The sequence below is a fragment of the Gymnoscopelus microlampas genome (assembly GCF_963454915.1).
Source record: "Gymnoscopelus microlampas genome assembly, chromosome: 11".
Classification (NCBI taxonomy): Eukaryota; Metazoa; Chordata; class Actinopteri; order Myctophiformes; family Myctophidae; genus Gymnoscopelus; species Gymnoscopelus microlampas.
The window spans coordinates 25,965,294-25,984,884 of record NC_139948.1 but is presented as its reverse complement, the minus strand read 5'-3'; the positions used below and the strand labels follow the sequence as shown (position 1 = coordinate 25,984,884).

At 41.4% G+C, this 19,591-nt stretch overlaps 1 protein-coding gene across 7 annotated transcripts in view; it reads left to right on the top strand.

The window, feature by feature from the left end:
- The window catches only part of LOC311054890 (myocardin-related transcription factor A-like), a 65,968-nt gene that overhangs the window by 19,971 nt on the left and 26,406 nt on the right, over positions 1 to 19,591 (top strand). For 6 of the 7 annotated variants that reach the window (XR_014601731.1, XR_014601732.1, XR_014601733.1 and 3 more), the window contains 3 exons: positions 6,710 to 6,775; positions 18,304 to 18,359; positions 19,479 to 19,554. Coding sequence is in view for 1 of the 7 variants with exons in the window: in XM_084070890.1 (XP_083927016.1) it covers positions 6,710 to 6,775; positions 18,304 to 18,359; positions 19,479 to 19,554 (198 nt within the window). In the remaining 6 variants the exon portion in view is untranslated. Of the gene's footprint in view, positions 1 to 6,265; positions 6,405 to 6,709; positions 6,776 to 18,303; positions 18,360 to 19,478; positions 19,555 to 19,591 lie in introns of those variants that run through there. The other variant, XR_014601736.1, reaches the window with a different exon arrangement.

Genomic DNA, 19,591 nt, shown 5'->3' with positions numbered 1-19,591 from the left:
AAAATCCCAAAGATTTACACCTGAACTGTGTAAAAACTAGAAAGAGGCACACAAATCTCTGCGAGGAGGAGCACCACTGCTGTCTTCATGGTCCATGTGATGACATTGTTGCACGTGTATGAAAAGCCACAGGGCAATGGGGGAAAGGCTATGATGCTGATCGTTAATGCCTTGTGTCAATGATGTTTTTTTTTAAACAAAAAAATGTATTGAGTTTTTCCCATTTTAAAATACAAGACATACAGTAGCACGCAAGGAAGGCCGTACAAAAAACACAAAACAGAATACAACAAAACAAAACAAACCCTAATATCGACCCACCCGCCCTCGCGCTAGCCCTGAGGGGAGAAGAACAGACTTGTAGGCAAAAAATGTAACGTATCTAAATGTAACGTATCTAAAAAAATGCATGGTGTAGCCATTTTTAGATTTGAGCTAAAAAGCATTATTTTACACTTTAGGCTATTTTTTGAAAAATCATGAAAATGTGTGCAAATCTTTGAACATAATATATTTTTAAAGCGAACATTTTTAACTCAAATCTTTGCTTTTGGGGGTCCCTGGAACAAAATATTTTGAGATGGGGGTCTGCGGCCAAATACATATAATTTTGGGGGTCCTTGACATGAAAAAGATTGAGCACCACTGATATAGAAACATACGTTATTCAGAATACTGTTGGGATTTAGGAGACGTGTAGAATCGGCTTCAGGTCTCAATGGGTTAAGAGAATGTTGTCAATGAGGTTTGTAAATGAGAGTGGCCATATCCATATCTGTGCAAATTGACATACAAATACTAAAGTACGTATAGCAGCTGGGGAAAGCACAGCTGATTAGTCACTCAATGAAAGAAATACAAACGAGGCAATTTAGAGAAATGGCAAAGTGTGGTTGGCCAGATGCCATTCCTGGGTTTCAGTCATCAGGACACCGAGGAATGTGTGGGGAAAAAAATGCCGTTTTCGCAGTGTATGGCTCAACTTCATGCATTTGTAGTGCCTCCTATTGTCAGAACTGAAAGTGCTTTTAGATTTGCGCTCTACAGTATATAGAATGAGCGACCCCGGACAGGTGGCGCCATCTTGTGAGGTTTTCAGCTATTGATTTCAATGGCATGACGTCACATTCTCTTTCTTCTATGTAATGCAAATTTGGGGCTGATTGGACGTTGTGCTGTTCATAAATAAATAAATAATATCACATATTTATGTATATATGTATATGTATATATACACGTCAATTTCCTTACAATCTTTCTTCAAACCAGAGTAAGTCCAGAAATTGTTCGAAATTCACGTGTTAGTAATAGATGTCAGTACTGAGAAAATATAAACATATTCACGAATTGGAGATACGGTCCAGGCCTTGCTTTCACCGGGTGTCATCCAGATCTATTTTCTGGGTGGAGGTGTTAAGTGGATCTCTCTGTTATGTGGCTGGGCTACAGCAGGAGCTGAGCCAGCACAGACATAGCACACCACGAGGACGTGAACTCAAGAACCTGGCCCTTTGGCTGCAAGAGGCAGAGGCCTTGAACCATAGAACCTGGAGAGAGAGTTCATTACTGTGGGGACCGATTTAGTAATGGGTGACACAAGGGCTGGCTTAACCCATTAAGACCTGAGGCCGATTCTACAAAATGCCTTCTAAATCAGTAGTTCTCACACTTTCAAGATTTCTCAAAGATGTTCCAAAGTAGCAGATGTACAAGCTGTGAGCTTGTATATCTGCTATTTTTGAATAGCCAGCACAAAAATCTGAAATGACACACGGTTTCCCGGTTTTAATGAGTCTTAAAAGTTCTACTTAAAATGTCTAAATTAGTATTTGAATAAAGTTAGAAGTCTATAGCCCTAACAGCACAGTAAGAATGTATCTAGGAAGAGACAAACTCTTAAGACAGGACTCACTGTAGAATAAAGTTTTTTTGTTGTTGTCTCTGGCTGGTGAAAGGGTAAAAGGCTGAAGTCCTGTCTCTGTAACTGAGCTCTATCTACTTGGCCAGTTGGTTTGTTGGGTTAGGTTTGAGATGTTTGGAACAGGTGCACTTGCATACTGTAGGCCTGAATGTTTACTAGTGCATCCAGAGTGTCACTCAGAGATGGTTTTCCCACGACACCAAAGCCGTGGGCATAGAGCACAATGCCAAATTCAGGACACTCGTGCACTATCAACTGAGAATATGTTGGGACGCCGAGAGAGAAATTCAACGGTGAAGATCTGAGGATAATATTTCAGAGTATTTAACCTGAGAGACAAACACAGAGATTCAGACAGAGATAGCAAAACAGAGAGTGTGGTTTTCCGGTTTGGCCCGAGACGTATATTCTTAGATCTTTGAGAGACTCAACTACTGACACATAGATCCATTCTGGCTGCTATATCCTTTCTCTGTCTCTCCTTTTCCCCAAACATCACTTAATTTGACTGCTTTTCTATGTCTCTCTCTTCCTCTCTCCATCTCCATGTCTGTCTAATAAATTCTCTTTACGGGACTTGCCAGGCACATGTCTCCTCGTGCTAATCCTCATCCAAAAACCCACCTCCACACATGTCCTGTGTGTGTGTGTGTGTGTGTGTGTGTGTGTGTGTGTGTGTGTGTGTGTGTGTGTGTGTGTGTGTGTGTGTGTGTGTGTGTGTGTGTGTGTGTGTGTGTGTGTGTGTGTGTGTGTGTGTGTGTGTGTGTGTGTGTGTGTGTGTGTGTGTGTGTGTACACTTACACTATATCAGGGTGTACTGCAGGTGCACATGTGCGTGTGTGTGTTTAGTGATTTACAGTAATATTCCCCATAACTCAACAGCCTGTCAAGGGGTATTGGGTTCCACACTGTTGCAGCATGGACACAAATAGAACGCTGGACTGCTGAGAGAGAGCAGAATCTGAATCAGAATTATTTTTATTGCCAGGTATGTTTGCACGTACCGTATGAGAAATTTGTCGCAGTGACGTTGATGCATTAAACAGTGTAAAAACATACATATGCAGCGCCTCAGCTGGCCATCACACCGATATGACCAAATATGGACAACACAAGTAAAACACACTATTAGTCTCCCAGCCTACAGCTCCCCCATCTCACCCACTTTCACGGTATTACATACTCTTTTATTAGGCTTTGATGTCAACTCGACAGATCTGGAACAATAATACAGAAAAGCCTATGCAATAAATCACAGAATAACAGTTTATACATTAACAATCCATCCTGCCCTCCCAAGCACAAGTCATGACGCCCTGTGTCCAGTCATGCGTACACACATTTTGACAGTAGGAATTAGACTCAAATGTTGTAATGACTTTTCTCACACAATGAATTTCAATCCATATCAAATTACACTGCCTTCTAATATCTTGTCAAGGAACCGCAGGCCAGGAACAGTGCTTTTCTTTTTTCTTTTTTCCCAGCAGTTAGCACCAGTTCAGAAATGCATATTATAAAACAACCACATGAGAGCTACAATTGTAGAATTGTAGGCAATTAAGGGAATATTACAGTATAAAATCCAACCAGAACAAACATTACTGAATACACAATACAGTCACACCGCCTGTGTGCACAGTGCTGTGAATGATGCTTAAATAAGACTCAGCACCAAAGCGACTGTGGACAGCGACAATGTTGACAATTGAAAGCAGATGTGGGCAGTATTCAAATTAATATGCAACAAATGTTGAGTTTGATTCATGCATGGCGTCAAGTGGCCATGAATGTACTCAGGACAATATTCTTCCGCTCATTAGTGCACTTGCAGATGAGATTTGTCTTGCAGGCCAGCTGCACTTACTGGGTCTTGTGTCCACCTCTCCATTTAAAATGATATCTCATTTAGGGACTAATAAACATTAACACATTAGGTTTCCTTACACTAGGGTTGAACAGGCCAACATCAAAATACAATTTGCAGTGGTTTCCAAAAGAAATCGGCACAATTGATTGATTCTGCAATTTATATTGCAACTCAGGCCACTCAGATTTCTTTCTACATCTCTATCTGTGTACATTTGTGTGACATTAGTGCAATGAAGAAAATTTCAGAATAGTGTGACAAGTATGCACATTGCATCAGTTGTCTGTCCCCTCTGTTTACAACTTGTGAATCAGCTCCCCTGTAAATATTTGGTTGTGTGCGTGTGATTTGTTTGAGAATCCGTTATTTTAGTTTGGGCTGAGACATGCTGAGAGACTCTGTGTGTGTGTGTGTGTGTGTGTGTGTGTGTGTGCGTGTGTGTGTGCGTGCGTGCGTGCGTGCGTGCGTGCGTGCGTGCGTGCGTGCGTGCGTGCGTGCGTGCGTGCGTGCGTGCGTGTGAATACGTGTATACTTTGGCAAGTCTCTGTTTTAGTGTGGCTGTTTTATACAGTGAGACATGAATATATGAGGGACAAAAGCAACAGTATTATCAGGCACAGCCACAGAGAATATTCTTATTAAAGCGAGAGAACGAGAGATGTTTTCTTCACATGCATTCGTGATTTAAGGCCTGAGCGTGAGAGAATGAGCGTTTAAAAAACGAAACGGTCATGAAATCTTGTTTCAGTTCATCATTGTTTGTTATCACCTTTCCCTCTAAGTAACACCTTGGGCCTTAGCTGTGAAGAGCTCAGATGCTGATCTAAACATGCATTAAGATTGCACGCAGCTCACAGGAAGGTGATGAAACGGAGTGCAGTAACTTTGAAACGGTACACATTATGAATGTGACAGGCCCACTCTGTTCACAGAGAATGTTGAAAGGGAGCCTTTTCACTTAATATTGTAGCATACATGCCTCAGCTCGATGCAAGTCACAAGAGGGTGTTGAAAAGGAGCCTTGTTGGTCCTAAACATAACAAATATGTCTTAAGTGTCATGCCAAATGTGTTAAAAGTGTTAGTTTCCTCATTTGGACCCTGATGCATGCAGATCCACAGATGTGTCAGGTGAAGCATGTCATCGTTGTTAACACATTTAGACTGGGAATCCCTATACACAACTACTGTATACCTTTCAATCCGGGAACCCCTTTTGGGGTAGTTGTTGCTACAGTATGTACAGTATGTAGCAACATATTTTTGGGGGAATTTTCAAATAAATAGTTGACGTTTTTCAGAAAACTTAGGTCAGGATTTAGAAGGCTCTCAGGTCAAAATGGGTTAAGTAAAGGTTGTGCATAGTTCTGCAAATTTGGTGTGTTTTTACCGGAATGGGAAGTTGTTGTTAAAAAGGAAGTGGTGGTCAGTGTCACTTTCTTCGCTAAGTACAATTACTGTCATTGAATTGCAGTTGCTTGGTATTGGTTGACAGTACATTCTGAAGGCATGCACCGCTAGCTGACTGGATAGTGTGTCGACCAGACAATCACATCGTTCCCTGATCGATTCCAACTCGAGAGCTGTGTTTCCCTCTATGTCCTCAGTTTTGTCTCTACAATGTCAATGTCCTGCAAATAAAGCCCCCCCCCCCCAAAAAAAAAGTTCTTAAAATTAAAAATGAATAGATAAACATTGAAAACAACAGACCCCCCCATACACCGCAAATTCAAGACACGTACAGTACAAGTTTAAAAGGGGGGTTTAAATGGAGATACTACTACTGAAGATTCTAATTCGCCAAATGCTACTGGAAGCTCCCCTGCAGAACAGGTTAAGGCTGTGACAGTGAAACTTATGTGCCAGTATAGTATTCACTTTAAGATTCATATGCAGAAGTCTCTATATGCTGTATTCACTGCTGAATGCTGACAAGAGAAGTCTTGCGGAGGGTAGGATTTGCTCTGGAAGAAGAGTTGCTCTGTCTCATCGAGATTGAAATTGAGCCTGTGGGTTGAAACTCAACTGGAGATGTCAGCTAGACGAATAGATATTCTCCTTAACCTGAGTTTCAGAGAAAGGGAAAGAGTAGACTGTCATCAAGATACAGTAGCCTAATAGCTGGAGGAAGTGATGCCAGCGCTTAGAGATATAGCTATATTGTTCATAATCAATAAACTGTCAATTATATTTTTTCTTCCCTTTGCATTTCTGTTTCTGGTTGCCATGTGTCAGAATGGTGCAGTAATGGAGTATTTTGTGACTGATTCTATTTTATGATAACTAAGAAACAGGAAGTGGTGTGTGTGTGTGTGTGTGTGTGCGTGCGTGCGTGCGTGCGTGCGTGCGTGCGTGCGTGCGTGCGTGCGTGCGTGCGTGCGTGCGTGCGTGTTTCCCCTTCCCGTGTTGCGTGTGTGACTTTCACTATGTCAATATCACAACCTTCTCTCTGTTTAGAGGAACCATCAGACATGATAGACACAGACATTTCTCCTCTAGTGTGTTTTAGATTTGCTAATGTAGCTTTATTATCATCGTCTGTTCTTTTCAGTCCTATGCAAAGAGCCTTACAGTTGTAGTGTATAAAATATGAAAAAGAAGGGCTTACCTACAAGTGAGTTGACAGTGGCGTTGTCTCTGTCTCTGTCTCTGTCTCCGGCTGTTGAAATATGTTTTAGCGAGGTTTAGTTTTCCTGTTTCTTTTAAGTGGATATAGGCCTATATGTAATGTTGTCATCTACTACAAGGGTTTACACTTGTGCTTTATAAGCAGAAAGAGAAAGGAGGACAGGCAACACGGCGGCATTTACATTTTATTTAGCTGTTCGATGACGTGTCTTGTTAGTCATTCTTCTTCAGCAGTCAGCGCTCACTGATGTTTCTCTCTGTCTCTCTGTCTCTCTGTGATGTCCTGCAAAGTTCTTCAGTTGAAGCTGCAGCAGAGAAGGACCAGAGAGGAGCTGGTCAGCCAGGGGATCATGCCACGTAAGTACATATCTGCATTAAACTGTAGAGGAACCGTTTACTGTAGTGGTTTCCCCATTCTCTGAAAACACAAATAACGTTGCTTTATAGTAGCACTAATAGCACATATTGCTAGTGTGCTGTAAAATAACTTGTCTCCTAAACATACGCCTCTCTATGGAAAAAAAGAATTGATTTCTTACATCCACCCATCCCACTGGTATTTTCACAATCTTTATTTGATCTATGGTAAGCAGAACATTTTCTAAATATGAGGGGTATGTCCACTTGCTAAAAAGTGTAAAACTAGAGATGCATAGATTGAATTGCTGGATATGGAAAACATATTGTGTTCAAAGTTGATACAAAACTTTGGGACATTGCTATAGATGAGTGATTATTGAGAGAATTGGGGCAAATGAATTTGAACAAATTAAAGTCTCAAGGTATATAAGATTTAATTGATCAGTTTCTATGAGCCCCAGAGTTAATTAAAGAACCATACGGAAGTCAACTTTTTAAAGTATTGGGATTTGAAATATGGTATACGTTAAAATGTATTATAGCGTGTTTATTTTTGCTGAATTGACTTTCTTTGCTGCTGAGGTGGCTCATTCAAACAGCCTAGTTAGGCCAATGAGAAGCAGACATCTGGGCCGTTTTTTTCCCATGCTACGTCTCACACAGTAGATAGCTCCTCAAGTCATTTGGGTTGTGGTTAAAACGGTGCCGTCTATCTCACAATAAATGCCGTTTGCAAGGTGACAGTCTGTCTATGCCACTGAGGACAGCTAATGGTCTCGTTCCCAGACTGGTTTAGTATCCAAATTGAAAACAAAAAGGTTGGGATGTTTTTTTAAAAACGTATGTTTAAAGTTGTTATGTTTCTTTAAAAATGTTGGACTCAGTCAGTGACAAAGACTTGAACTTGGTGTTTGATTTTAACATTGTTTTCCTGCTAAATTGAGGTCCAATGAAAGGATTATCCGCACTCTCTTCAATGAATTTCTTAATTATTTTTTTTAGATTAGATTCACAGCAGCAGCAATCTATCTAGAGAAATGGACGCGTTTCGGCACGTCGGCCGCCCTCAGCGTTTCAAACTCAATGTTTGAAACGCTGAGGAAGGCCGACGTGCAGAGAATCAAGAATCTGCACCCAGTTAAATTACAAGAGACTTAGACTTATTCTTCAAGACTCCCCCTGAGTAGAGCACGCCTTCTCCTGACGGTATTATCCGGTAGGAGAGCTGTCCTCATAAAATTGAAGCCCAACTCATGGGCTATTGGTTATGGTTATACAGACAGGAAAACGAATGGGTTATGATCAGTAAACACAATGTGACAGTGAGAGAACCAGAGCCAACGTGTACTTCAAGGTGCTGGAGAGGCAATAGAATTGCTGAGACCTCAATTTCTATTGTGGATATTTTAATTAATGCTTGTCAAATTTGCATTAAAAATAACAAATCTGACTATCTATTCCTACCTGATCTATCTGCAATAACGTAGCTCTTTCTTTTTTCTTCACCATATCTCCTCACCCCCAAAGCTGAATCACCAGTCTAGGTGCTAGTTATTCTTTATAGCCTATTAGCAGTTCTCACAATGCTATTACAGGAATAAACTATTGTACACCACAGATGTGGTCTGTCACACAGATACAGTCTCTACCTAAAGGGCACACACACACACACACACACACACACACACACACACACACACACACACACACACACACACACACACACACACACACACACACACACACCCACATGCACACACACACACACACACACACACACACACACACACACACACACACACACACACACACACACACACACACACACACACACACACACACACACACACACACACACACACACACACACACACACACACACACACACACACACACACACACACACACACACACACAGTTTCTCACTCATTCAGACATTATAGTACGTGGACGTGCATTCTCACTTTCATTTTTGCTCTCTCTGTCTCTCTGTTAAAGACACACAATTTTTCTCTCACTCTCTCTTTCGCACGCCGCAGTGTGTCTACGTAGTAGAGCCCGACCGATGCCAGATTTTTGGGTCTGATGCCGATACCGATTTTGGAGTCCTAGACCATCAATACCGTATGTTTTGACAGATATATTTTGTCAGATTTTTTCCAAATCCATTTGAAAAAAGATTTGTATTAAAGTTGATAACATTTAAACAAAAGGCAAGCAAATGAATACAAATAGATATACATAATATTTTGATTGATAAATGCAAAAGATTAAATCATATATAGTATATCATCGCTGTCAGGCAGAAACCTTGTATCTCTAGTCCATATTTAAACTTTTTATGTTTTTTTCACTTTTTTTTTCACTTCATCATACAAAAGTGTTGCACTAAAGTAGTGAAAATAGCAGATCTACAAGATCACAAAGCGTTGAGATACGATGCATTGTGAGCTTGTAGATCGGCTATTTTCATTAAAAATAGCAGATTTACAAACTCACAGATCTACCTGTACAAACGTTGTGAGCTTGTAGATCTGCTATTTTCTGCAAATTGGGGATGCTAGGGTTCAAGTGGTTAATGTAAAAAAAAAGAGTATATCACACAAAGATTTGGCGGCCCCCCTGTAGTAACTCTGAGGACCCCTTAGGGGTCCCTGACCACCTGTTGAAGACCCCACACATTTTAGCCCAGAAGATGCCCTGTCTCCACTCACAACGAAGAAATGAATGACGAAAACATATACTAGAGATTATGGAGGACCTATCAAATGACTTCTCCTTACAGAAGTATTAAGTGCTTCTGATGTCTTTTTTCTGTTTCTGGCAAACAAGTACCACCGATGCAAAGTGGAGCGAGCGAGCATGAAGAAATGCCAGTCAGTGAGAGAGAGAGATACTGTATGTAGATAAAGTTCCATCTCTTTGGTTAAAGACAATATACTGCATATTTTAACATTTTGCCCGTCTCCTCAGTGGTCTCGGTTCATGAACAAGCCTGCACAACGTTAACAGCCAAACACAATAGAGAGCAGTGGTGGAAAAAGTACTACAATTCTTTACTTAAGTAAAAGTACCAATACTGCAAAATAAAAATACTCTGTTACAAGTAGAGTCCAGAATTCAAAATTGACTTGAGTAAAAGTACAAAAGTATTGGCATCAAAATGTACTTAAAGTACCAAAAGTAAAAGTACTTAATGTTTGAAAATAGCAGATCTACAAGCTCACAACGCGTCACAAAGCGACGCGTTATGAGCTTGTAGATCGGCTATTTTCAAATAGCCTTTGTATAAAATAGGGCTAAAGTGGTTAATGTATGTTTCATAATATCATAATTTATATCTGAAAAGTAACTAGTAATTAAAGTTCTCAAATAATTGTAGTGGAGTAAAAGTACAATATTTGCCTCTGAGATGTAGTGGAGTAGAAGTAAAAGTATTGGAAATTGGAAATACTCAAGTCAAGTACAAATACCTCAAAATTGTTACTTAAGTACGGTACTTAAGTAAATGTACTTTGTTACTTTCCACCACTGATAGAGAGTTATTAGTTAGTTAGAGGAACACAACTACAGAAGGACAGAGCAGTCAGAGGACGGACGTCCTTCACTGCCAGCCCACCAGCTGGTAGCAGGGACACCACATGGCACTAACCTTTTTTACGCCCTCCACCTCTTCAGGTCTGCTTTCCGACATTTTCTCTCTCCCCCCCTTTCAGTGACAACTCACCTTTCTTATCACCTCCTCCAGTTTTACCCCATAACCCCCTCCTCCCTCTTCCTCCCCTCCCAGCTCTGATTTCTTTTACACGCATCAGTTCTTCATATCTCCTCTTTCATATACTCCTCCACCTGATGATAATCTCTTGTTTTCTTTTTACCCTGCTTGCATGCACGTGTGGCACGGTATTGTAATCCGTGTGTGTGTGTGTGTGTGTGTGTGTGTGTGTGTGTGTGTGTGTGTGTGTGTGTGTGTGTGTGTGTGTGTGTGTGTGTGTGTGCACTTGTGCATCTGTCAGTCTGTCTGCAAACAAAACAACTTGAGGTGCGGATTTTCATGAGACTTGGTGGGAATTATCAGTGGGTTGCCATAAAGAGGCTAGGTGGTTAAAGAGGTGGATAAAAAAGGGGTCCGAAAAATCTAAGGCTAGAATCAGAATCAGAGTCATGGTAAAAATCCAGAATATGGACAGATTTTTCAAAAACCTTGGTGGGAATGTTCAGTAGGCTGCCCGGAAGAGATGGCTAACGGTTGGGCCAAAAAGGTCAAAGGTTGAGGTCACCATCAAGGACACAATATATCATGTCATAATAACATAATCGACAATATCTCATTATCTCAATGAATGAATGGAGAGACGTAGAACTAGAAATGTTGGTTTAGGTAGAGTTTGTACCTCCAGATACACTTCTAGTTCACACCATCACTTCCTTCCTCTTAACATCCATATTCACTCCCCTTTTAATGCCAAGCTCAGACTATACAATTGTGGCCACAATTTGGCCACAATCATGGCATGGTCGACAAACACGCTTGTGCACTGTGCACGATTATCAAAAACAGAAATTTAAATTCTCTGTGTAATGTAGATAGAATGCATTGATAGAACTTTCTTTAATTGCATTATCAAACACGTTTCATGTTAAAGATTTTTGTTTTTACATCTCCCAACATCATTTGAGGAAATCATGATTTGTGTTGTTTATATGTTCTTATTTGCTGGCATTATATTAGAATTTGACATTAACCCCAGTTCACTACAGTGTATTAATGCATAATACCTATATAATGAATAAAGCATTTTTTATTGGCTAGTGTTATGCAGTCCTACTATAGAGTAGCCCTACAGCCCTCTTACAGAGGCTAACTCTAAATGTCATCGGTGCAAAGGCTAGATAGTTCATATGCAATAGTTAATGCTAGATTTGTAGAGATGCTACAGTATGTTGGTCACTAGCTGAGGCTATGCCATTTCTTTCAGTCCAAAGCTAGAGGCTAGCACCTGTCACTTGATGTTAGCCAAGTGAGCTAACCGTGTGCTTCAAGCACAAATAATAAGCTTATAATACAGTCGCTAGGGTGTTGTTAAATCATAATGTTGGGCCAGATGCCCTTACTCAGAGTTAGCCATGGCTAAACCCTTCTAGCTTAGCCCCCATCACCACTAACCCTGTCTAGTCTACGAACAGCATCTGATCTGATCAGAAGCTTTAGAACATTTCTGTGACATTTGCTCCCAGCTGTTGTACACTGCTTGTGGATATGGAGAATGCAAATAATGCTATCCTGTGTTATAGTAAGTTACGCATTCTGTTATGTACTGGGAACAGGCTCCTCTGACCTGCAAACACTTTAGCCTCAGGTGAGTTTCTGATGTTGACACCAAGGAATGTGAAATGGCTGACCCTCTCCACTGCGGTGCATTCTATGTAGATGGGGGTGGGTGTGCTCTCTGCCTGACTTCCTGTAGTCCACAATTAACTCTTTGGTGTTGAAGACACCAAGAGCCAGGTTGTTTTCCTGACACAATTGTGTCATCTGTATTGAGGCGTATCACTGTTGCGTCATCAGCGAACTTGACCACTAAGTTGGATCTCCGTGTGGTAGAGAAAGGGGGCTGAGGACACAGCCCGTGTTGAGGGTTGGGGGGGGGGGGGGCAGAGGCTTTAGAGATTTAATTTGACTCGGTGTTGCAAGGCGGTGTGAGCTTGTAGATCGGCTATTTTCTATTTTTCTTTTTTTTCTATTTTGCCTCTTTCTTATATTATTTGAGAATTTGGCCAATGTTTGGCCAGTTTTTATGTATAGTTTGTTGATTACGTGCCCCCTCTGCCCCTCGGGGGGCTCTTTTATATGCTTCACATAGGGCGAATTGTTCCACTTCGGGGGGGGATTGTAAGTATATTTTTCAGTATGCGGTTCATGATTTCATCGCTTTATACCGGAAACCTGATATGGTAGCAATAGTGCACGACAGTCTTTTTTACAGTCTATATTACTACAGCAGAGTGGGCTCATTGCAGCGTGGGGGGGGGGGGGGGGGGGGGGCACATCATGGAGGACAGTCCAGAAAGATGCAGTGTTTACGTCTAGTAGTCATTGTGCATTCAAGTTGGCCAATTATATTAATAACATTGCGGTACATATGTGCGGGACTTTCCCACATTATGAGTGCTACATTTGCAGGAATCAATAAAAGTAGTGTGTGTGTGTGTGTGTGTGTGTGTGTGTGTGTGTGTGTGTGTGTGTGTGTGTGTGTGTGTGTGTGTGTGTGTGTGTGTGTGTGTGTGTGTGTGTGTGTGTGTGTGTGTGTGTGTGTGTGAGGGCTGAAAGGGACCCAGTGTGAGAACGCCCTCAGTATTCCACAGTGTGACACATAGTGCTATAATAAACCTCCACAGTGACACCCTACCTAGCATGTTATTTATACCCCTCTGAGACTCTGTGCCTGCTCACATTTACTTAAGCAACATCATTTATATCATATTACCCCATACACAGCATGTGTGACTGACTGTGTACAGTGTGTAGGTGTGTATGTTTATCTCTTATTAACTCTTTAAGACGGTGAACGCATCTGTGTGTCATTTTTAGATTTCTTTGGCTATTCCAAAATAGCAGATCTACAAGCTTGTAGATCTGCTATTTTTGAAAAATCATGATAAGTTGTGCAAATATTTGAATTTTCTTCTTTTTTTTTTTGTGGACATTTGTAACTCAAATCTTTGCCTCTGGGGGTTCCTGGAACTAAATATTTTACAAATGTTGTCTTTAAAAAATATATAATCCAAGATTTTGGATTATATGAGCTTGTATATCTGCTATTTTTGAATAGCCATAGAAATCTAAAAATGACACACAGATGCGTTCCATGTCTTAATGGGTTAAGAGAATGAGAGAGTAAAGAGAATGAGTGAGAGAGAGAGAGAGAGAGCCTCTGTTGTTTATCAGGTGAATGTTTGTGATCTAAGCCTGTGATAGAGGCCATCCCACGGTTATTCCTGTCCACAGACGGGGCACGAGGACAATCCTCGCCGCCCACCCCCGTACAGCTGGGGAGGATGATGTAGCATTTGAGGCCTATACTGTAGTTGTTTGTAGAAACGCCACTATGCCTCAGACCAGTTGCTGTGTAATCTTTGCATTGTACTTGTCTATTCAAAAGAATGCAACCTTGCTTGACTGTGAGGATATTTGATATTTACCCTGCCTGCCTGCATTCATGTTATGGCAGGGTATTTTAATCTGTCCTGTCTGTGAACAAGATATTTCTTGTAGAACTTAACTGAAAATGTTCTGTAGGCCAGTGGTTCTCAAACTTTTTCATGTCAAGGACCCCCAAATTGACACTTTTTAGCCCACGGACCCCCATGTAAAAAGATATGCCTCAGGGACCCCCATAAGAGAAGATTTTTACGTCTCTACAGTGATTCGCAAACCATTTTAATTTCAAGGACCCCCAATTTGACATGCATTAGGCTACGGACCCCCATTTAATGACATTTCTATCTCTGGGACCCCAATTTATAATGTAAAATCAATGTTAATTTAACTCTGAGAGTGTACAAATGGAACCAAATGGACCCTAACGGGTCCATTTGGTTCCATTTGTACACTCTCAGAGTTACAGACCCATAAGGTTCCATTTGGTTCCTATCCATCATTTAGCTGGGGACCCCCTGGAACCCCCTCAAGTACCCCTGGGGGTCCCCGGACCCCACTTTGAGAACCATTGCTGTAGGCTGCCCCTGAAGACATGATTCAGTTCAAAAAGGTCGAGATCACGAACATGGTCACGGTCAAATTTACACAATCAATCGTTTGACCTGACAGTGAGGAGTGAAACACGGAGGTACACACTATCCCACCCAGTTTCGCTTTCTAATGAACAAACTCTCTGACCACCCAGTAGGAGTCGCCATAGTGCAGTGATAAGGACACTGTTGGCGTCCAACCCGTAAACACGGCCAATTATGTACTCTAGCAAACACCACACATGGAACACGCATGATGCAGTGCCCCTCAGGGGAAGTAAGGGTGCTTGGGTGGTCTGCAGTGTTAAAGACATCTGCCACCACAGAGTGGTGTGGCTGCAGCAGGAAGACCGTTCTGCAGCCTCTCATGCATATAAAGGGGTCTTTTCTTTCTGACCTCATCCCACCAATCTCCACTTCTCCTTCGCTCTCTCTCTGCCTCTCATGCCGTTGGTCCATATCTCTCCATCCCTGCCCTGTTGCCCTCCCTCCATCTCTCTCTCTCTCTCTCTCTCTCTCTCTCTCTCTCTCTCTCTCTCTCTCTCTCCTTCTCCCTTCTCTCTCCCTTTTTCCTTTTCTTCTCCACCCATTAAACCGTTCAATCCGGGAACGCATCTGTGTCATTTTAGATTTCTTTGGCTATTCAGAAATAGCAGATATACAAGCTCATAGCGCGGCACTCTGTTTTTTATCAAATTAACATTTTTGCAAATCTTTGAATATATATTTTTAAAGCAAACATTTATAACTCAAATCTGCTTCTGAGGGGTCTCTGGAACAAATTATTTTGAGATGGGGGTCCACGGCCAAATACATATCATTTTGGTGGTCCTTGACATGAAAAAGTTTCTATAAATTCTATGATTCTACAATGTCTTCTAAATGCTAACAGCTTCTTTTTTTTTGATATGTCAGTGGTTCTCAAACTTTTTCATGATTTTTCACGATTTTCAAACCTTTTCACGCTTTTTCAAAAATAGCCAAAGAAATCTAAAATAAACGACAGAGATGCGTACCCCGGACTGAAAGGGTTAATTTCCTCTCCCCTCCATCCCTGATACTGCATCTCTCCCCCATGGTTTTGGCCGTCCATCCATCCATTCCCTCATCTCCCCTCCAGCTGAGTGGCAGGAAGGTTCATAGCCCCCGCAGCGGTACACATGACCCCCTTATCGATGGGTGAGAGGTCAAAGAGAGGCGCTGTCCCTGGGGGATGGCGGGGGGCACACATTAACATCTACAGGTTCTTGTGCATGCCCCTGTGTGTATTATTAATCCTCATGTATATTTATGTATGTACTGTATGTATGTATGTGATTTGCAAGGATGACTGTGTGCACGTGCACACGCGCATGCGTCTGCGTGTGCGTGTGTGTGTGTGTGTGTGTGTGTGTGTGTGTGTGTGTGTGTGTGTGTGTATGTAAGAGATGTGACAGTGCTCAGTGGCGTGAACTGAGGCTTGAGCCAGCACCAGTAGTCTTGCCAGAGGGCAGCTGACCCATTGGGTCACAGCGTGTGCGTGAGTGCGCGCTTTGTGTGTTGTGCATGTTTGCACTTGTGCATACAGAAGTGTGTGTGCATGTGTATAGTCACTTGGAAAATTATTTGTAGGAACCTACTAGGAAACTGGATGGTAATTATACATTTAGGTCTTAGCAAAGTGTCCATAAGAAATGGATAGGAGGTACTTAATTTTTTCCATCTAGTTCCGTAGTGGTCTTCCTTTTATTATGGGTACTAGTAACTATATTTGATTACCATCTACTTTTAGTTAATTAGGGGACTGTAAAGTAATGATGTTAGAGGATACAGGATACTGTTACAGGATAGATCCCGGGTTGAAAGACATTTAAAACTGAACACTGTAGTGTGAATAACTGAGGCACTTACTTTCAAAATGGCAAAGTCAGTGTAGAAACAGTATCTGAAAGCCACACTTGAGTAAAACCAGTATACTAGAAAGTCAGCGATTACATTAGCAGTGGTGGACAGAAATTAAGTACATTTAGTACTTTACTAAACTTATTACGCTACTTAAGCACTTTTTTTCCTTGCCAGGCTTTGCTTGGTTTTGAATGAATACAATCTTTATGAGTTTGTTCTCCAAAATGAAATAATAGATAATAAATAATAAAAAATGACACTGGCTGTTGTCTTTAGTGATTTGATTACATTTCTATGCTGAATATAGGCATTTGTATATCTCTTCTGTCCGGCAGGAACCAGCCAACTCCAAAATGTTCATTTTCAGGAAATGATAAGAAGTGGAGTTAGGAGGTTTTGTTCATTATTCATTATTGATAAGAACAGCTGAATGGACCTCCAAGCTCACAATAAGGTTGGAGATCAAAAGGGGGTGGAGCCTGGAGTCAGCAAAACCACCTAACTCTGGTGGACTTAGCTGGTTTAGCAGAAAGTTTGAGGATCCAATGGAGTTAGCTGGTTTTGTCAGAAGCGCTTTTTAATGCTTTTCATTGGTTCGATATTTTTTTTACCAACACACAGATGTAAAGGGTGTTCAATGGCCCTGATTTATGGAAAAAAAATGCAAAAGCGTCAAAATGGAGTTAGCTGGTTTCTGCCGGACAGCAACGATATGTATATACATATATATATATATATACTGTATGTGTATAGGAATTTATTTTGGCTTTGTGTAGCATAGTGGTTCTAGCAATCAGTGCTGTACTTAATACTGAACTGTACTGAAATATCAAAAGTGAAACCACCTGATCTTAGATGTTTCTAAAGTCACAGTAAATCCTGTTATGCCAACAAACCGAATCAGTCAGATTTATGTTTCTTTCTCTCTCCCTCTGTCTCCCTCTGATCTTTGTAAAGTTTATTCTGTATGGTACAGTCTTTCAGATGAAAGTGTCCAATTGAACACAAATGCGCAGCTTTGTTTTGATGGGCCATTTACCTCAAATTAGAGGGTGACATTTTGTATGCTGAAATTTCATTCACCCGCAGCAGACAAAGACATTTCAGCTGATAAGAATCTCCCCTCACTTGAACGGAGTTGAACATTAGTCCTTTAGATATGGCCATGGATGATGATCCTTGCTGGCAGGGAAAAGCTGCATCTGTTGCTGGCATATTTCCCGGTAGCAATAATACTCTTACCAGACTAAATATGCTGGCAGCATTACAATTCTCCTCCAGACACAGTATATTTAAATATTCCTGCTATGATTAATATTTTGTTTAAGATGGATTTCCCACATCAAAAAAAACTGAAAAGGGTCTGGAAACACATCTACTCCTTCTTCGTCACTGAGAAATTCTGGATCTATGACTATTATTAAAATATGTTAATAGCAGGTATTGTGGCGGAAAAGCAAAGTGGTTTCAGGTTTGAGGAAGCTACTGATGTGACCACTGGAGAGTATTAATTTAACTCAGAAAGTGTAAATATGGTACATTTTTACCCTCTCGGTTAAATGAACACTCTGGATTTGACTGTGTATCGCGAAGTAATTTTTACTATGTCATGGCTTATCAGCAGTCTGACATGACTGTTGCTTTCAATTAGAAGTCCAAATATTAAAAGTGACTTTCACTTTAGGAGTGTAATCACCTTCCTTGTCCACTTTTCGTTCTTCTTTCTTTTTAATGAATTGAAATTGAACAAAAAAGAGAGACATTCAGAGACATTTTGCACTGTCCCGGAGGGCATGCACTCACTGCCATACTAATCTCTCTCTCTCTCTCTCTCTCTCTCTCTCTCTCTCTCTCTCTCTCTCTCTCTCTCTCTCTCTCTCTTTTTCCAGCATTGAAAAGTTCAGCAAACTTCCACGAACAGAGACGGAGTTTAGAACGGGCACGGGTCAGTATCCTCCTCTATTACCCATCACTGCTCTCCATTGGTGTAAGGCAGACACCTGCCTTACAGGGTGTGCATGGGGGAACTTTTGATCGGTAGTGTAAAGGGATGAATAGAAGAAATAAAAAAATAAAGGATGACGAGGCATGGGCATCAAGAACCAGAAGACTCAACATTTTATACCTCCAAGCTTATCAATTCCTTTCATCAATTCCGGCATGTGTTGCTCATGGCAAAACAATGACATCATCAGACTGGAACAGAAAAGATAATCATAGTCATTCATTTTAACGGAAATGTTATTAGGCAGACACATGCCTTTTTTTACTACTGTATCTACAGTACACCGTGTACAGACTCAGGGGTAATAAAACAGTTGAAAACCTGTGTTGAGAGAGGAGAGGAGAGTTACAAGATGCTGAGTAAGAAATTAACGTGTTGAGCTGATGGGATGGAGGAAGTGTCAGCGAAGGTCAAATGTGTGCGTGTGTGCATGCCATGTGCGTGCGTGTGTGTGTCTCTGCGTGGGGGGTGAATAATCGTTGCCAGAGCTTATCTAATTGAGGAAGGCGCATTATCCCAAATAAATGCTGGGATCATTTGCTTATTACATTCTGTGAAATATCAAAGGTCTGTTTTGATTCAGCTACAGTATATGAATTCTACCAAATCATCTGCAGCTTGCACTGATTGGTTGCAATCTGTTGTTGAGGAAGGACGGAGCAAGAGGAGTTGATAGTAAGGCTGAAGTGTCAGCAGGAGTGAGGGAGAGCAGACCTAAAGAGGTAAAGAGCGTAGAAAGTTCCTTGTGGTGTCTGGCAGTGGAGGACGTCCATCTCTTACTGCTATGTCCTTCTGTTGTCCTCCCCTCTACCCACCACCTTTCTCTACATTCCCTGTTTGTCTCTTACTGTGTTTCTCTCATGTACTTAATCTCAATTGCCTCCACTGTCTCTCTCGCTCTCTCTCTTTCTCTCTCTCTCTCTCGCTCTCTCTCGCTGTCTCTCTCTCTCTGTCCCTCTCTCTCTCTCTCTCTCTCTCTCTCTCTCTCTCTCTCTCTCTCTCTCTCTCTCTCTCTCTCTCTCTCTCTCTTCCCCTCTCCCTCCCTCCCTCTGTCCCCAGACGGAGGATTATCTGAAGAGGAAGATCAAAGCTCGACCGCAGCGTGCAGAACTGATCAGGATGCACATCCTTGAAGGTGTGTTTTTGTTGTTTTGTTTTTTGTTGTTCTTTTA